This window comes from Ascidiella aspersa, chromosome 6 (assembly GCF_963924565.1).
Source record: "Ascidiella aspersa chromosome 6, kaAscAspe10.2, whole genome shotgun sequence".
Classification (NCBI taxonomy): domain Eukaryota; kingdom Metazoa; phylum Chordata; class Ascidiacea; order Phlebobranchia; family Ascidiidae; genus Ascidiella; species Ascidiella aspersa.
The window spans coordinates 28,829,730-28,848,580 of record NC_139452.1 but is presented as its reverse complement, the minus strand read 5'-3'; the positions used below and the strand labels follow the sequence as shown (position 1 = coordinate 28,848,580).

Below are 18,851 nucleotides of genomic sequence, written 5' to 3'. Positions count from 1 at the left end.
TATTCTAACCATTATCAATTATTTTGCTGTAATCAGTTGCAAGAATAATAGCAAAACTAATATTTAATCAAAAGGTACGATCAGCTACGCGTTATTTAAGTTAAGATATGACATGTAATTATCCAATAGAAAAATTGGTAAACTGTTCAATCCATCATTGCTATTCCATCTTCCAGATTCTGATCTGTGGACTTTCATGTACGACATCGAGCGCTCTTGTGCGCTGCTTAGTGGCCGGATACTCAATGCCGTTGCCATTGGAAACGTGAATTCGACCAATGAGGAGCGAGAATACGAGGACACGCTTCACTTGTCAATCATGAGCAACGGGCTGCAGAGCGAAAGCCCGAAACTTGGTAAGTCAAAAAAATAACGGAGAAAGGCAGTTAAATAACAGTGATCTGTCGGTAGAATTTCTTTAAAATGATTGTATACCTCCACTGGGTAGTAGGATTTATTTTCAAACAAACTGAACTATTTATACGAGAAAACAAACCAAGGTGATTATTTCTGTTGATTTTAAGAAGTGTTTCATGTTTTACCGTTTTTTTTTTCGAAGAAAAACTATTTCTTTTACATTTATTGCTCGCAGGACATGCTTGACACGCAAATGTGTTAGCTTTATATCAGTAGTTTTTAACCTTTTTGCCCTTCACCTTTCATAAGCTTTCATCATGCCTCTTTGCTAATATTATACCTTAAAGGCCCGTTTACACTACAGCTGCACTGAGCGGAGCTGAGCTGCACTGGGCGTGAAATTGTTTTCACTTCAGCTGCAACGTTTTTCTATAGCTGCATTGGGCTTGAGTTTAGCAAAGCGTAACTTTAAGCTAGCTGCAGTTGCTGTACGGGGCTTGAGTTTAGCAAAGCGTGAAACGCTCGCCACAATAGAATTTAAATGCAAATTACGCTTTGCTCAGCTTAGCGCAGCTGTAGTATAAACGGGCCTTAAAGAACGAAAGTACATATAACTTACATTGAATGATAATTATTACTATTTTAATAACTATTACACGTACAAGTGTAACCTGGCTGAACCCAACTTTAACGGCTCATGGCATCAGAGGTCCAGACGCCTTTCCGAAGGCTTACCGAAATTGGTTTATCAAGTATTTGCGTTCCAATCTTCGATCCTTTTTTACTTTCTAATTAATCGTTTTTTATTAACATTGTCACTAAATTTATTTATCTTTGATGGCCAGGTTGGCTAGATGACAGTAAAGTTTGTTCGTCCATGTGCTGCTATTTTTTTGTTTTTGTTTTCAACATTCTCAAACTGCTCACATAAATATATAAATCTTAACTTTTGTACAGGCAAAGCTAAAATCCCATCCTGTGCTGCCAATCGAATTTGCGGCCTCGTTCTCACCAATACCTGATTTTATCACAAACACCACATTTTTGAAATTATAACCCACCGCATACTAACTAGCATTAAATAATTATATAACATATTTAAACCCTTGTTCAGTGGAGCGAATCGAGGCTGTGTTCAACTTCTTGAATCACAAAGAAAATGCCGAACAAGTGGAGAAGTTGTTTGACGAAGAACAACGGCTCCTTGTTCACGTGAGTTGTTTTTACGAATTGCACGAATAGATAAAGTATAAATTGGTGAAACATTTCGTTCAACTGAAAGACGCTGCGGTTTAAAAATGCCTATTTAATTATTGTTTTTTCTGTAAACAAAATTTTTAGGGTTTTTGTTTCCATGGCCTAAGGTTGTAGGAATTTACAGAAAAATTGTGTAACCCTCGCAAAACGTTTGAAATGAATAAAGATGTTTTCTAACTGTTTATATATTTATAAATTTCCATACATGGAATGTTGGTATCTATATGGAATGTTTAGTTGTCTGAAGTTTTTAAAAGAAATTGGGAGTTAATCGAAAAATTAGGTTAAAATATTGCATAAACCTCCAAATGAACGTTTTCAGCCAAAACACGTTTTTAAATCGTCTTTTTGTCAGTTGGCGGCCGGTGGAAACTACAAGAACGCACAGAACCTGTGGAACAACACAATCGATTACGCCAGGAACAGAGGTAGGCCCTGGCTTTTATTGCTTTTAATGTGGAAAAAGTAGTAGTTGTTGGTCTCGAGGTGCGATCGTGTGTATTTCCCTTATATTGGGATGTACCGATTTGCCTGCTACCCCTGGTTTTATATCTACGTCGAAATCTGCGAGATTACTGCTGGTTTCTTAATTAACCTTTCTCACTTTCATACAAAGCCACACTTTCTGTACACAAATTTTTCCCTAAAATTTGCATTCCACATATGTGGGTAGTTTGTACCTGGTTTTAATTGAAATTTTCTATATTTCGGTTGTTTTGTCTAGCATTTTATCTTGGTTTTCACACATTTGCGTTTTTTCCGTATTTGTAAAAAACAACACAATCAAACCAAAGTAATCAACGTGTTTATTGATATAAACGATTCTACGCTAATTTTGTTTTACTTCAATATTTTTCTTCCATATTTTATCCAGCAAAGAACACTGTCTGCATTGGCTAAACAAACTTAAAACCCACGAACGTTTGTTAGTATATAGTTCCAATGCTCACGGTTTTTTCCTACTAATACCAATGCGCATAAACCAATTTAACAAAACCATCGTGTTTCGTAACGCAAAAGGTTCTACGCTAATTGTGTTCTATGTAGGTTTGTCAAGCTGGCAATATCAGTATAGGATAAACAAGTCCAAGACCCACAAACACTTATTTTACAGGATGTACTCACTTTACTAAGAAAACCTCACTTTCTGATATTGAAGTTTTATAAACAAAGCAAAGCGACACTGAATAAACGACATTGCGTTTTTTCCTTAACTTTCAGAATGGACTGGTTTGGATACAAGTGGTGACGACGACTTGCTGGAAGCTGTATCCCGTTGTCTGCTTGCTGCTCTCATCAGACACACAAACGCCGACCCGCACAGCTTACTGCTACAACCCCTGTATAGATGCGTATTTAAGGTAGAATCTGAATTAGACGAATGGCTTGTGCAAGCAGGATTTCAAATGACAGTGTTATTTAGTTTAAAAAAATTACAATTAGGTGGTATTATACAACAGGTGCCTCTTCTGAAAGCTATACCAAAATCATTTGACCTAATTAGGACTTAAAGGCCTAGAGCAGTGGTTCTCAACCTTTTTTCTTTCGTGGCCCACTTACGTCGCAAAAAAAACTCTGTGGCCCAATAGAATTTTTATGAAAGAAACAATTTAAAATAGATTTAGAACAAAACACAGCAGAACATATTTCAAAACAGATTATTTATTCAACCGTGCATTAGTGAGATACTTGCGGCTGAACAATAAATTTACATTCCTTTTTATTTCCTCCTTGAGCCATTTTTCCTGTAAAATTAAATATATTGACACAAATGAAACTAAATCTAGCTTTTTTAAATTGATCTGTGGCCCACCTCAAATGTTCTTATGGCCCACCAGTGAGCCATGGCCCACTGGTTGAGAACCGCTGGCCTAGACGGTATATAACAATTATGTTCAGGCTATTGATCCTTTAAGTTGCACTGGAGTTGCTTTAATAATGTTTATAATTCAAAATAGCTAAACTAAATGTAAAATAGCTAAATTTTTTGCACTGTACATGTTATTGAAAAAGCTTTTTCACTTTTAAGCTTTAAAGTCCATGAATTAAATGATTTTTTAGGGTTGTACCTAAACTAAAAAGTTGCTTCAAAAACATTCCTGCTAATTAATTTACCAGGACCAGCGTGGTTAATAGTCTTTCATATTAACCAAAAGCAAAATATCCTTAAACCTTAGGTCCGCACCTATCTACTCTCTCTTCGCTCCCAAAGACCCACATCACCATCTGAGCAGAACATTCAGGATCAAGCCACAACTACCTCGTCAGTAAACCCATTCAAAGCAAGCAACGAGAAAAGTAAGTTGGTTTGATAGTTTTGCCGTGTCGTTTACTTTATAGTTGGAGATTTGGTGAATAATTTGTACCCTGCTCTACTTTGAGAGCATTTTTCAAATTAATAATATAAACCATGAATATCAGAATACCAAAGCCCATACAGAAGTACTGTAGTAACATTTTAAATGTTTCGAATAAATCTTAGATAATGATTGGTGGTTGTAGTAAGGCGTAGTAAGAATATCAAAGCCCACACAGAAGTAGGTTGCATTTTGAACCTTTCGAACAACATTAATTTTTATCATTATAAATCGATATTCTAAACGTTCAAAAAAGCTGCCTACTTCAGTTAGGTTGATATCCCTAATACAATATAAAAAAGTAATCCACAATCTCGAATTTTACTACTACGCGTATGTTTGTGCGTTGTAATAACTTGGCAAAATAACTTGGCAAAAAAACATTTTTGAAAGCTGATAGTATGTTAGAAAAATCGAGGCATACATACAAGAATTAACCAAATACTTTGTTTCAGAATTCAAGTTTTTCAGCGGACTTGCAATAGCAAATGTGAATATTCAAATGAAGGAACCTGTTCAACCCGAAACATCTAAAGGTAACGGAATAAAAATGTTGACTTGTATTAGGTTGCCTACTATTTGAGTTGTTTTTTGTCATCATATTGATAGATATCGTAAAAAAAACGAGTATTATGATATGTATGATAATTTATTTGTCCTTATTTGTCTAATATTGTCCAGAAATCGTTTTCTATCAGTATTGTAAACAAAAGCTCAAGTTAAGTCGTTTCTGAAATAAGTCCAGGTGTGGTCAGGTGATTTCCAACAAACTGCGTGTCAATCTCGGTGACACTATTGTATAAGTCAAGACATTCGCACTAAAAAAATATCTAGAAACTGGTAAGTTACCCGAATCATATTTCCCAAAGAAATTACAAAATTAGGCCTATTTTTGTAACGACTGTATTCCATCTTCAGTTGTAGACACGTCAGGCGACAGTGACTGGTATTCCAAGTCCTGCTTCTCGGTCATCGAGAAATGCATTTTCCTTCTTGCTGCGGTTGAACCCTCAATACCAGCGGGTACAACTGCTGGTCCCTCCAAGTCCAACGAAAGCATGACTGGTAAATGTTGCTTAAAGGAAATGTCGGTTGACTCGACCTAGTGTAATACATTCCAGCTTATGTAAATTTGCTGCGCACATAAGGATACAAAGCAGACTGTTAACAGGAGCATTTTGAACGTTTCGAATAACTCTTAATTCATTTTCTGTATGGGCTTTGATATTCTTATTGGGTCTTACTACAGCCTCCAACCATTATTCTCCAAAACAACCATTGTTTTTGTTATTTTTATCGTTGATGTCTGTAAAACTTGAAAACGCTAGGCTGAATATAATTCTTGATTGGGCCAAAGTACTTTTAAAGTGCTTTTATACCAAAATTCTCATAATATGGGATTTTGTTAATTTTGTTCAGACTCTATAACTCCCTCCGTCGACGTTACGAGCAACTCACACAACGATTCAGGCGGTGTCCCCTACCATAGGTTCTCCAACGTTATATCGGATGAGAGGATGGTGGCCAGTAGTTCGTCACGAAGTTCAGCTGGCGAAGGTTCGACTTATTTTACTGAATGCTATGTTTTTAACGTAGTTTTATTTTCGCGTATGGCAGGTATTAGAAAATTTACCGCCTAATATTTGACTTTTGTTTTTAGCTCATTGCACTTACTGTTACTGTTGGTTGAATTGCTTTTTTTCGCACATGAAACGTCTTAGAAAAAGATTCGCATTTTTATCGAACTTACAGTTCTTATTGGATGATGCGCTCAGTTTGCAGATGGTTAGAAAAGACATTAATAGCAATCATTTTACAATTATCGTTGGCCGCGAGGTCTTTGTATAAAGATGTTAAAACCAGTGAAATACCCTAAAAGTTACTGTTGCATATTATACTTTGTACAAAACACGCTCTACTGTCAGTTTTAACTGAACCGTTTATTATACACAATACAGATGTTTCTACCGTATAATCTAATCCTTTTTAGGATGTACTGACTAGGGCATACTTATTACTAATAATAGTTCATAAAATGCTTTCATAAAGCTTTACCAAAATCAGGCGGCCTTTCAGTATTTTTTCTTATAATTTTAATTGATCTTATTGTAACGTTGTAGGTCGTGATGCTGTGGTAAGCCGATCAATGCAGAGCAACATGGAGCGAAGTGTTGAACTCAACGATTCAGGTCCTTATGGAAAGTAAGTGAACTAACTTTTATGTAACCGACAAAAGGCAGCTCTTACCGCCACTACAATGTGTATATATATAATATATATATATAGTAAAAATAATTGAAGAGCAAAAATTTATGTCAAGTTACCATTTGCTCACTGAGTCCGAATGCCATAGTATACTCAACAATAAAAAATACTTTTGAAACAATTGCAATGAAGTACAAACTGTTTACTATAAAACATACTTTGTAACTATAATAAAAGGTATAAGAACCACAGGTGCGCAATAATTATTACTAGCACGGCGGCTACTCAAGTGTAAATTAATCCAATTCGAATGAAATATTAAAACACTCAAGACAATAAATATAAATCGATCTTCTGGTGTAAACGAATTATAAACCGACGTTTCGGCAGCAGATACCAGCTGACCTCATCAGGGTTAGTAATTAAAACGAGAGTGCGTTAGCCATCTTATATACTGAGAAGTAAAAAAATTGAAAAAAACGTAGATTAGAATTAATAATTCTAGACGTCGCTGAAGTATGCGATAAGCTGTGACGCGCCGGAGTCATCCGGTGCAGAACTGCGCCGTCGGACAACGGGCGTTTATCAGCTATTGCGTAAAGCTACAACGACGAGTAGATTTATATTTATTGATATGTTGCCTGGTGGAGCTAACTCTACACTCCAGACAATGTTGAAGAATGCCATCAATAACGAGAAAAGTAAACTATAAACTTAAGTTATTGAATACTTATACAATAAAAAGCAATTTATCCTATGAGACATTGAAAGTGCAAGGTAAACATTTTTGAATTAACAAATAATCTTGCTCTCAGGATCTGCCTCGCTGTTCTTCAGTTTTGCTGCCCTGACGTGAGTGATGACGTCAGCGCCTCGTCACGCGTCACACCTGTGACGTCATACAACAAGAAGGCGTGGTCATGCAAGGACCTTGCTACAGCGATGAGCGTTCAGCAACAACGCGCAAAGGTGACTGTGACATAAATGAAATTAAAATAATAAAAGCTTTTTAAGGCACGTAGAGTTGATGATTTTTTGTGTATTTTTTTGCTCACACTAAAGCACCCAAAAAAGTTTAAATTGCAGTAGTAATAAAATAAAAGATGATGACAACATAAACTTATATAATTTCTGAACTAAAAGGCATCACTCTGAAGTTCCTGTTTTGTTATAAAACAACTATTTAAATTTCAAAATTGTGTATATAATATATATTTTCTAATTAACAGGCAAACTTTAATTTATTTTTTTTGTATAAATTTTAAAAGTAGTCCTTGGTGTGTTTGCCCAGCCGTAACAATGAAAATCCTACAGTATACGATGTGGTCAATCCTCTATGTTAAGTAGACGTTGATTCATCGTTGATTTTTTTTATAAAACAAAACCCATATTTTCCCAGCAACGCATATCAGCGCTGAGTGAGATCCATCGTCTCATCGAATCCCAGTCTTCAGTCGCAGAAAGCAAGTTCCCGCGCCTTTTGCCCTCGGTCTACTTTCAACTTGCTCTTGGCTGCTTCGGATTGGTCACCGTTCAACCTTTGACCCGAGAGCACATGGTAACCGGGTAAGTGCCTTTGATTTCTATAGTAGGCCTACAAGTAAAATGGGTCGCTATTTGTGATAGGGTTTAGGTTAACATTTAGAGCTAAGTAATGTTTTTGATTTGTGCTTCATGGTCAAGATAACGACCTGTAGCGAATATGTTGTATTACATCAGCAGTGAAAAAAAAGTAGAATAATATTTCCCCAAGACTATAAATAACATTTTTTTTCTTTCTCTAACAGCAAACTTAATTCCGTTTCGTTTCACCAAACAGACTGAGGAATAGACTGTTCAAAATCCGTATAAGATAAACTTGTTTTATAACCTTCTTAAATGCCGATTGCAAAGTTTGTTTTTGCGAAGCTTGCAAAAGTTTGTTTTTCATAATAGCTAAAAAAAAATGCAATAGCTTAATACAGTTAATTTGGTATTCGTCAAAAAAGTAAATAGCATTTAAATAAATTAGTTTTATCGAAATAAAACAATTTTTTAGCTCATTAGAAGTTGTTTTAAATGTTGTGTGACGTCATTATTTCGTAGTTCGTTGCCGAGCGCCGACCACGGTGTGACGTCATCGAGTCAAGCTGACCAATCAGATATCCGTCGTTTGATGAACGAGATACGAGATGTGTTGTTTGACAAAGTGGCGCCTCAGAGTGTGTCCGTAACTTCGGGTATACTTATTTTTAATTATTACACACTTTACTTTATACATTTTTATTTCATATAACGTTTGGTTTTAATTGGAAATCCATTTTATTTTCTGTTTTTAATCTTGGATTAAAAAAATATGTTTTAATTAGTTTTATAGAAAAACAAATCTTGTTTATATTCTAAATGCCGATTTCCACTTGTTTTAATTTAAAAAGTATTTCTTGATTTATTATAAAGTTTATCAAAGTGTTTTTTATTTTATCACAAATTGAAATTATTTCCAAATTTTTGGTAAACTTCATGTTTTTGCTATTTAACCTTAATTATAAAAGTAATTTTTAGGCATTTTTTTATTTATATTAAAGTTGAATATTATTGAAATCATTTACCTTAAAGTAAAAGTATTTATATTTTAACTAAATATGTATTTTTTATACTAAATTAAAACTTATTTGTTGTTTTATTTCAATAAAAAAATTTTTTTCAGACTGGAAAGAACTTCGCCTTATGCTCACCTCCCTTTTCGCTCTAGCGACTTTGCCTTACCAAGCAGATGACGTGGTTCGCGTTAAGGGGGATACCCTCCGGTACCTGGTGCGCCTGTGCGACGCCGGGAAATCCCCTGGGGTGGCCAGGGGATCCATACCCCAGTTGTTTGGTTCCGGGGCGAGTAGAGGAAAGATGGTGGCTGTTACAAAGATGGTGGCTTGCAATTTGTTCCGTTCTATTGCAGCATCTATCAGGTGAGATTAAAGTGTTTAACTGTCCAAATTGTTTTTATTTAAACACGCGTTTGAGTTATTAAAACATAAAAAAATTAAAAAAATTAAAAAATATATATATTAAAAATTAAACTAAGGCAGTGTATAATAGTATTTAATATAATGTCGTATATTGATTATTTTTTTAAATTTAGATGAAGCTAAAAGAAAACATTTAGCTGTTAAAGAGAGAAATTAAAAAAACAAAAACATTTAGACAAAATTGTTGTTTAAAAAAATAAAATGTGAACAATTATAGTGAAATTTAAAACATAATTTAAAGAAAAATAGTAAAAAGTAAATATAGTAGTTAAATGACATTTAGTGTGTTGGTGAGTAAAATTTTGTAAAGACAATGAATGTAAAATCATATTCGCATTTTTTACCTTTTTAATTGTGTTTTTTGAATATGTAAACCAAGGCATACAGAATTATTTTTAAAATTGTCATTTATCAGCGCTGTTTTACTGCTTCCTTAGTTTTCGTCACATTACTCTATTTGTAAAAAAATAAAAAAATGCACTTTACGCATCCAATTAATCTTTTTATGATCAACATTTTCCGTGTTTTTCACAGTTTGCACAACGACAAAGTGGATGAGTCGATCGCGTCATGCATCGTTGACGTTCTGCTCAAGCTCGTCCAGAACATATTCTCGTCACTAGGTGGCGACGCGAACCTGATTTTTAACGAGAAGGAGAAAATCGACCCCTGGGTTGGAACCAACGACCTTCGGAAAAGGTGAAACCTTTTGTAAATAAAATTTGAAAAATTTTAAAACACATGGATATACGGTTAGTATGTGTATCCACAACAGAATCTTGCTCTCTATTTACATTTTAATATTTTAATATTTTACTCTACTTTGCATCATTTTATACTTTACTCTGCATCGTTACTTTCTGTACAAATAAATATTAAAATATTAAAATATAAATGTTTAATTTTAATATTTTAATATTTATTTGTAAAGACAAACTGATGATGTCATTTAAAGGCTGAAATGCATATTTGTATTAAAAGTTTTAGACCTTGCTGACTGATTTTTGTTCAAAAAAAAAGACTTTTGCATGAAAATACCTGATTTTATGTTTTGGTGTAATTATTGTGTGTTGCATACGCGGCAAAACTGTTTTCTAGTGTTCAAATTTATTTTTTGATTTATTAAGTTACTCTAGTATGTAGTATAGGAAAAAAAGTGTTTAAACGCAAATTAACGCTTTTAGTTTAATCTAACGATGAATTTGCTATGCTAATTCGGTCAAGTTAGAATTGCCTCCCTAAGTAATTCTAAAATGCAAAAATTTTTACACCCAAAAAACAAAAATTACACACGATATCCGGTACCGTGTGGTAGTATAACTACCCAAGCCAAACTATTTGTACATTTTTGCCATGGTTTTTCTATCCAACGTAACGTTTTCAACCTTAGAGTGAATTATGATAAGTCGAAAGTAACTAAGCTTCTTAACGCTAAACCAAATTTCGGATAAACATCCCGAAAAGGTATCTGTTTGGTTATTTTGTCACAGTAATGATGTAATGTTTCCAAAATATCGGTGACCTGAATATTTACCAAAGCATCGGGCATTCCTGTTGCAAATACAAAACGTCACGTCCCATATGGAGACCCGACAAACATAGAGTTGAATATGCTTTTGCTGACAGGCATTGTTTCGATTGTTACGTTGTTCTTCCGGCAATATTTTTTATTAAAGTACCAACGTTTCGATCACCTGGTCGGGCAATCTTATTAAGGGCAATATTATTGCAACTATCGGCAAAAAATATAATTTTCTGTGTAGCGGGCTTTAAAAAGCTGGAACCGCGGTTTTTCGCCATTGTTGTTTTTCTTTCATTGTTTGTCTTTTATATATATATAATATTTTTTTCGCCTTTAGTTGCAATTATATGGCCCTGAAGAAAATTGCCTGAATAGTTGGTCGAAACGTTGTCACTTTAATAAAAAATATTGCCAGAAAAACAATTTTACATATGAAAAATAGAGTTCTCATACTTTCCATATTTATCCAGGAGCGGTGAATACCAGCAGAGGGCGCTAGAGTCATCGTTGGGCGACAACCTTGTGTTTGTTCGTCTGTTGCTCTCCACTGACACCATGCGGCAGAAGTTCGGCTCCTGGGAGTGGGTCAAGACGCTGCTAGGTGTCGCTAGACAGTTAACCCCATCAGGTAAAAGCACATTGTGTGAGTTCGCGCATAACCCCATACTTCTTTATTTAAAAGAAAATAATTATATGTATATATAAAAAAAATGTTGGCGGTTTTTAAGCACTGTTGTTTGTCTTCGACAGATTATGCAATGTGAAAAAAGATTCTAGCTTTACATGAGTTAAATATTTGTGAGTCTTTTTTAAGACTGTTAAAGATGTTTGTTTGCATTTTTTTGCTATTTTGTTTTCGTAAATATGTTATATTTAATTCCATTTTCGAATTTATCAGAAAAACCCGTTTTGTAAAATGTGAAGAAAAACATAAATTAATAAGGCAAGCTAAGATACCTAATAAACTTTTTAATTGACAAACAAAACGCGGGATACGCAAAACATGCCGCAAAATTTATTTTGTAAAGAGAACTTAACTAATCCTCATACTTGTGTGATATTCTCAGGTGTACCTGTGGTTCGAAACCTTCGCACCAGACTCCTATCCCTTCACTTGTTGTCGGCGATATTACCTGCTCTGCAGGAACACAGGTCTGCCAAGTGAGTTACTTTTATTTTGTACCTGAGCAAAATTTAGCTATATGGCGCAAATTTTCTTTTTAATAAGAAACTAACACGACAACAAGATTTCACGCAAACATAAGTAAAAATGAACAGTTTGAATTGATTTTTGTAAAACAAAAAATATATTTTTTTATTCTTTGCTTAAAAAAATTCCTTATAGCCTAAACTGATTATTTAATAGAAACAATGTTACCAGAAATATAAAATATTCAACAAAATAATAAAACTAAATAATAACTTCTGAAAAATTGCAAAACAAGGATATTTTTAATTCTTTATTTTTTATTTAAATTTTTACTTATATTTTTAATTTTTCCAGAGATCACGTGGCCGATGTTGTTTCCAATCTTCTCGACATCACAGCAAACGCCCACTGGGTGTCGCTGCCCGCTAACGAACACGAGAGGGCGCAACGTGAGCTTACCACGTCATCAAAAGATTTAAAGAACAAAAAAGTACCGTTTTTGTCGTTTACCTTAAAAAATTACCAATTTAAAATAATAATACCACAGTCAATAAACATGCAACCACAGAACAGTTTTCAAATATTTTTATGCAAAAATATAAAAGGTTTTTTTTACGGTGCTTGGCATTGTTTTAAATGTTTTAAGTCAAAAATCGAAACAAGAAAAAATGGAATCCAAGCTAAAAAATATTGCAAAAAATAATCTAGATCAAGGGGTACTCAAATATGCCGGCGTGCTTATTTTTATCGTTTAACTTCTTCCCGTGCCAAAGTTTCGTAAATATTTCTTTTTAATCTTAAAAGCGATTTTTTGCAAAAATTAAGTGAAAAAAGCATTACACAAAAGAAAAATTAAATCTAAACAAAAATTGAATGCAAAAAATAAAGGACTTTTTTAATTAGATAGTTTTATTGTTAAAATTTTACGCTTTATGTATTAAAAAAAGGTAAAATACTGGCCCTTGGCTCTGTTTAACTCGGTTTACAGAATTCAAATTTATCCTAAAATCTTCAAACTTAATTTCTAAACCAAACCGTTTTTCTTTCTAGGATGACGTCACGAAAGCTTCTAGCAGCACCGCTGATGACGTCATTGGTAGCGGCAGTAGCGTCGATGAAGTCAGTAGCGTGGATGACGATCTCTCGTTCGTGAACGACTTCTCTTTCGACCCGGATAAATGTACTTGCGCCACCATAGTGGACAGCCACTCTCTGGTGCACTCGAGTGGTGGAAGGGGATACGGAATGGCGATGTTCGGGGTTTCGCACGGTTGTTATAAGTGGAAGGTGGGATTACGTGTGTGGAGTTGTTCAATGTATTTATGGAAAAAAGAAAAAAAAAATAATTCCAGGTATTTTTATTGGTTTACCTAGCAAACAAGAATTGCGCAACTTTCTGATTGGTCTGATTGCGGAAAACTTTGTTTGTTGTTTGGGATATTCAATAATTGTTTATTCCAAAACTAATATTATTTGGCAATACTATTTAATCTGCTCTGGTACCCAATGACATTATTACTATGGCGAAAATAGCAAAATTTGATCAAATTACCCGCGTAATTGTTTCCGCATAAGACAGTTATCGTGACTACTAGCAATATGCCTGAGATAGAGGCTGTTGTAGTTCAACATTTTTCGGGAAATAAAAGATACACACACATATGCATTTAACAACTGTAATCTAGTCTAGAGTAGACCTTCTGATGCTGCTTTTTGATCAACGATTACGGGTTACGTATCAATAGTACAGTAGGAGAGTGACTAACACGAGTTGTTCTTTTTTAGTTTACGATCCTCAACGAAGTTCCCGGCAACGAGGGAACGTGTTTGGGGATTTCCCACTTTCCAGTCACCGACTTCAGCCATAGAACAACAACAGATATGTGGCTCTACAGGGCTTACAGGTAAGGTACTTGTGAGATAATTTTTTTTTCTGTAATGGTTTGATGGTTTTAATAATTGTTTTGGAAAAATCCAACGAAGTTATGTTTGTTTCACCAATGAAGTATTTCTATGTTTTAAATCGGAAGTAAATGTTAGAGCTCTTTAAGAAGGCCAAGCAAATATTTTTGTCATTTTAATAAAAAAATATTAATCAATCCCTTTTTAATGCAAAATCTTGGACTTCAAAAGTGAAATTATTGGTCTCTTTAATATTGAATCCTATTTTGAATTCATTAGTGCATGTTTTTGTCATTATTAAAAACATTTACTTACTTTTTTCTTTGAAATATATTTAAGAAAACAAAATGTTTTATAAAGTAAAATAAATCGCCTCAACGACTTCCTGTGAGCCTAGGTCGCTAAATCTCGAGTGTTTCGGCTTCAATGACCTAATAAAGGCCTTCTTATAAGGTAACAGACCAACAGCACAACTTCTTGTGTGACGTCATAAGCGAGTGGCATCATTTGAATGTGCTTGAATTATCTCGTTGGTGCCGATTAGAGCAAAATCAGGGTAACTGTAAACATTGAACGGCGGGACTACTTCTAGGTTTCCATTAGCTCAGCCAATAAGCCGACCAACGAACAGCCCTGAACTTTTTTTAAACTTTTATTCTTCCGCTAAAAAACAATCGATCACCATACTTGCAATAAATGTGTTATAACCAGAACAACTAAACCAAAACTGTAAACAATCTCCTACAAGTCGTTTTGGCCAAAGAGTTTTAATTCAATTCTTTGTTTCGAGAGACTAAAAATGCCGTTAGACTAAGTATAATTTTTGGTTTTGATTAGACTAGAATTAGAGCACACAAGCAATTCACAAATTAGATTCGAATTAGAATCAGCTGCATTTTGCTCTAATTTGTTGAATTAGAAAACTAGAATTATCTAGTTGTCAAAGTCTGGTTATATTTCAATCTGACAAAAACAAATCACGCCGAAATTCATATTTAAACCTTTACCCAACCTGTTTTTTTAAAACCGGATTTTGATCGATTGGTTTCCAACCTGACTTCGATTTATATAGCTTCAGATGATTCTTTAAATCAAACCGAAATTCATATTTAAAACTTAACTCAACCTGTTTTTTAAAACCGGATTTTGATCGATTGGTTTCCAACCTGACTTCGATTTATATAGCTTCAGATGATTCTTTAAATCAAACCGAAATTCATATTTAAAACTTAACTCAACCTGTTTTTTAAAACCGGATTTTGATCGATTAGTTCCCAACCTGACTTCGATTTATATAGCTTAAGATGATTCTTTAAATCAAACCGAAATTTATATTTAAAACTGTTATCGTTGCGCCTCCAGCGGTAACCTAAAATGCAAAATCGCTAACTGTATCGTCCGTTAAACCAAACATAGCGCACCCCTTTTTAAATCGTTTCTCTCCGTTGCGCCTCCAGCGGCAACCTGTACCACAGCGGCGAGATGACGCATCAGTTCCCTAGCTACAGTAAGGGTGACGTCATCACTTGCGTGTTGGACGCGGGGGAGAAAACCCTTAGTTTCGGGGTGAACGGGGAAGAACCTGAGGTGGCGTTCCGGAATGTGGACACAAGTAGGGAACTCTACCCGTGTGTGATGTTCTACAGCAGTAGCACCAGCGAGCAAGTCAGGATATCAGACTTTCAGGTAACACAACCGTTTTGTTTTTTGTTTTTTTTGAACGACAAACTGTTGTTCTGGGTTCAAAGTTGATATTTTTCTCTTTTTCTGTTTCTTTAATTTCAACCCCCTTTTTTAGGTTATTAATTTTTTCTTTATTTTTTGTCATCAGACTTTTATTTACATCGATTTTTTTACGAAAAACTGTGGTTGTCTTGTTCTGGGGTCTTATTTCTTTTTTTTTTAATTTAATTCGTTTTTAAAGGTATTCTTCATTTTATTTGATTTCGTGTTTTGTTTCGTTGTCAGCGATCAAGTCAAGATATCAGACTTCCAGTTAACAAAACATTTTTTTTTATACAATTGCGTTCAGTTGGGGCAAAATCATCTTTTTATTTTTGTCTTTTAGTTTTGTGTTGAGCAAAACTATGAAATCGTTTGTAGTTTGCCAGTTTGTTAACTGTTTGATATAATTTTCTGTCGTTTTTTCGGATCTGTTTCAACAGTTTCAACGCTTTGTTTAAAGAAATTCCGCGAGAATTTGTTTGTTTTTACATATTTTTTTCTATTTTAGTTCCAGAGCCATTATTATTTTGCTGGTATACATACCAACTCACGCTTGCATTTTTTTCGACCATTATTGCCAATTTTAAACCTTTTTGTCATGCAATCGGTCTTATAGGCTCAAAACTATTTTAAGAATTAAATTTTTAATTTTTTAATTAACATTAAAGTTGCCAATTTTTAACTATAAAATTTTCATTACCTAAATTGGTTTAAATCAACATTTTCCGACAGAGCACCGGAGGTCAAACTCAGATTAGGTAATTTAAAGAAAATAAATAAATAACCCAAAAATCCAGATCAATATTTGAAATTTTGGAACACAATACACGTGTTTCTTTAGTAATTTCAATAAAAATATCAAAGCCGCAATATTCGATAAAACGACATTTCGCAATTTACAGAATTTACAGATTTTACAGAAATCTTGATTTTTTTTTATATATTTTTTAGAGCATCGGAGGTCAAAACCTGCTCACTGGCGACCCCGTGTGTGCGCCGGGTCACTCAGCAACCGCCCAGGCTGCAGTCCAGCTTCTCCGCGACCTCCACTCGTCCGGTGACGTATACTGGCATGACGTCATCACTGGTGAGGTAGTGCGGAGGCTTGGTCAACTCCCCGCGCTCCTGGATGCGAGTGGGAGCGAAGAGGGAGGGAGGAAAGAAGAGAAGAGCGATGGAGGAGCGGAGCTGAGCAACTTGGATGGTAAGATAAGAGTTTTTTGTTGGCAACTGGATATTTGTATATAAGTAAACATATATAACCTAAACAATACAAGAGCAAGGAAAAAAAATAGAACACTATAGAATACGTAACCTCGCAGCTTGGATGGTGAGTTGGGGATGATAGAGTTTCAGGTGGCATTGCTGTTATGGCTAAATATAGGTAATCATCAAATCATGATGTGGATTTTACCACACAATGGTTAAACATTTTTACTTTGTCTGTTAAAGGATTTTTCCTTTTAGCTAAAATTGAATTTGCACTAAACGATTTATTTTATTGTTTTTTTGTCAACTCTAATCCATTTTCTTTATTTATTAATTTGTATTTGAAACAAATTCTGCAACGGACTATAATTTAACATTGATAGAAACGGTCGAAGTTACTTCAACAAACATATATACCATCATAGGCTTCTATGCTTTTATAGATCATTCATTCGAATTAGACTGATAGACAGAAAATCCATTATTTTGTGGCGAAATATATTTCTCTTTTAAATAACTAGAACTTATTACTGACTGACTTTGTCTAAGACAGGAAAGTCTAAAGATTATTTACTTCCATTTGAAGTCATTTACGTGTAAGGGCGAGGAGATATCTTCATATTTTACATACATAGTTTGTCGCCATAGGCTTATTTCAACTTCCTTTGAACCTCCTTTACTTTTAACAGAGCTGGACAAGGACGGCAAGCGCGCCCTCATGTGGCGTATCTACCCGGTCCTTGCTCTTCTCTCAGGAGTGGATGAGGGACTTCGGATGGGAGGAAGATGTAAGGTCCTCCGTTCCTCCAGCACAGGAGTCGTACTCGGGATGACACATGATAACAAGCTGAGGGTTCAGTGGGACGAAGCTCATGATGTGAGTTCTGCTTCTTTAGTAGTTTTGTGAATGACTTTGGATAATAGATCAAGGATTACCAGGGTTGCCACAAAGTCTGTAATCTTTGAAAGTCCGAGTGGATTTGCGTTTTGAGAAGTGTTTTAATGTCTTTGAATTGATTTGCGTATAATAGCATCCTTGAAAAGCCCTGTGTTTGTCCACAAGTCTTAATTTAATCTACATTTATTTTACGTGCAGCTTAAGCTATAATTTTTTTGCTGAAAAGTGTTTAAATGTCTTAAATGCGTCTAGTTCTTTTTTAGGCTTTTTTGTAAAAAAGCTTAAGAACAATAGCATTTTTAAATTAAAGACTAAATCAAATCCCTAAAACGTGGAGTAATAATATAAGGATTGTGACTTGGAAAACGTGGATTTGCTAAAAAGCCCAAAATCAGCATTATTTAGTATTAAGCTGTTTAAACTTTACAGCAGATGCTTAAACGCTCACTTTCACTAATGCATGTTTGTCACATTGGCAAAAACATCGCAAAAAACACTTACCAATTTTTGAGCATAATGATTGTATAGGTTGTAGTAAGACGTAATAAGAATATCAAAGCCTTACAGAAGTAGGTATCATTTTGTGAACATTTCAATTAAGTCCTAAAATGGGCCTTGATATTCAAACTACGTCTTACTTAACAATTTGTTTGTTTTTTCAGTTACCAACAAGCGATTGCTTCGTTTCCTCGCTGGAACCGATCCGCTCATCCGCCTTCCGTATATCCGACTTTCCTCTCCTCCGACCTAAAGTGTTGGACGCGCTTTGTAAACTTTCGGGAATCCTGGAAGCAGATCAAGAAGCAAAAGCAGAACCTGTAAGTTGTACATAACTGCATCGCCACATAGTTTGTGGCGTGCAATTACATTTTGCATTGATGGATTTTGCGATGCGCAAATAAAAAAGACCCCAGAAATACCCTACAGTCGGATTTGACGCCTCTGTTTTTGACGAAAGAATTCTAGCCTTCTCAGAATTTTTTGTCTGGCTATGAAAGTCCAACGTGGCAATATTACAATAATATTTGTGATAATTTGTAATTGAAGTTCAACCAAATTAAGAATAAAAATTATAATAGGTAAGATTTTACTGTTTCTGTACGAAATAATTAAAAACGAGCAAATGGTCCAAAATGACAAAAAAGTACAAAATCTAAAACAAGGATTTATTTTTTAGGGATTTGGGGGGCGTCTTAAACCTATTCGCGGTTCAGTGTAACTTTCGTTTATTATTGGTTGTTTGGTTAGTTGATTGATGAAAGTAGAT

General features: G+C 34.6%; 1 protein-coding gene across 1 annotated transcript in view; it reads left to right on the top strand.

The window, feature by feature from the left end:
- LOC146141160 (putative E3 ubiquitin-protein ligase HERC1) overlaps positions 1-18,851 on the top strand; it is a 78,102-nt gene that overhangs the window by 20,036 nt on the left and 39,215 nt on the right. Inside the window, exons 24-46 of the mRNA XM_083392827.1 lie at positions 177-356; positions 1,472-1,569; positions 1,970-2,042; positions 2,836-2,975; positions 3,792-3,912; positions 4,427-4,507; positions 4,890-5,036; positions 5,391-5,528; positions 6,092-6,173; positions 6,992-7,145; positions 7,576-7,742; positions 8,262-8,395; positions 8,863-9,118; positions 9,713-9,877; positions 11,171-11,328; positions 11,768-11,861; positions 12,205-12,340; positions 12,901-13,137; positions 13,636-13,754; positions 15,210-15,438; positions 16,429-16,692; positions 17,396-17,563; positions 18,247-18,402. Coding sequence (XP_083248953.1) covers positions 177-356; positions 1,472-1,569; positions 1,970-2,042; positions 2,836-2,975; positions 3,792-3,912; positions 4,427-4,507; positions 4,890-5,036; positions 5,391-5,528; positions 6,092-6,173; positions 6,992-7,145; positions 7,576-7,742; positions 8,262-8,395; positions 8,863-9,118; positions 9,713-9,877; positions 11,171-11,328; positions 11,768-11,861; positions 12,205-12,340; positions 12,901-13,137; positions 13,636-13,754; positions 15,210-15,438; positions 16,429-16,692; positions 17,396-17,563; positions 18,247-18,402 — 3,497 coding nt within the window. The remainder of the gene's footprint in view (positions 1-176; positions 357-1,471; positions 1,570-1,969; positions 2,043-2,835; positions 2,976-3,791; positions 3,913-4,426; positions 4,508-4,889; positions 5,037-5,390; positions 5,529-6,091; positions 6,174-6,991; positions 7,146-7,575; positions 7,743-8,261; positions 8,396-8,862; positions 9,119-9,712; positions 9,878-11,170; positions 11,329-11,767; positions 11,862-12,204; positions 12,341-12,900; positions 13,138-13,635; positions 13,755-15,209; positions 15,439-16,428; positions 16,693-17,395; positions 17,564-18,246; positions 18,403-18,851) is intronic.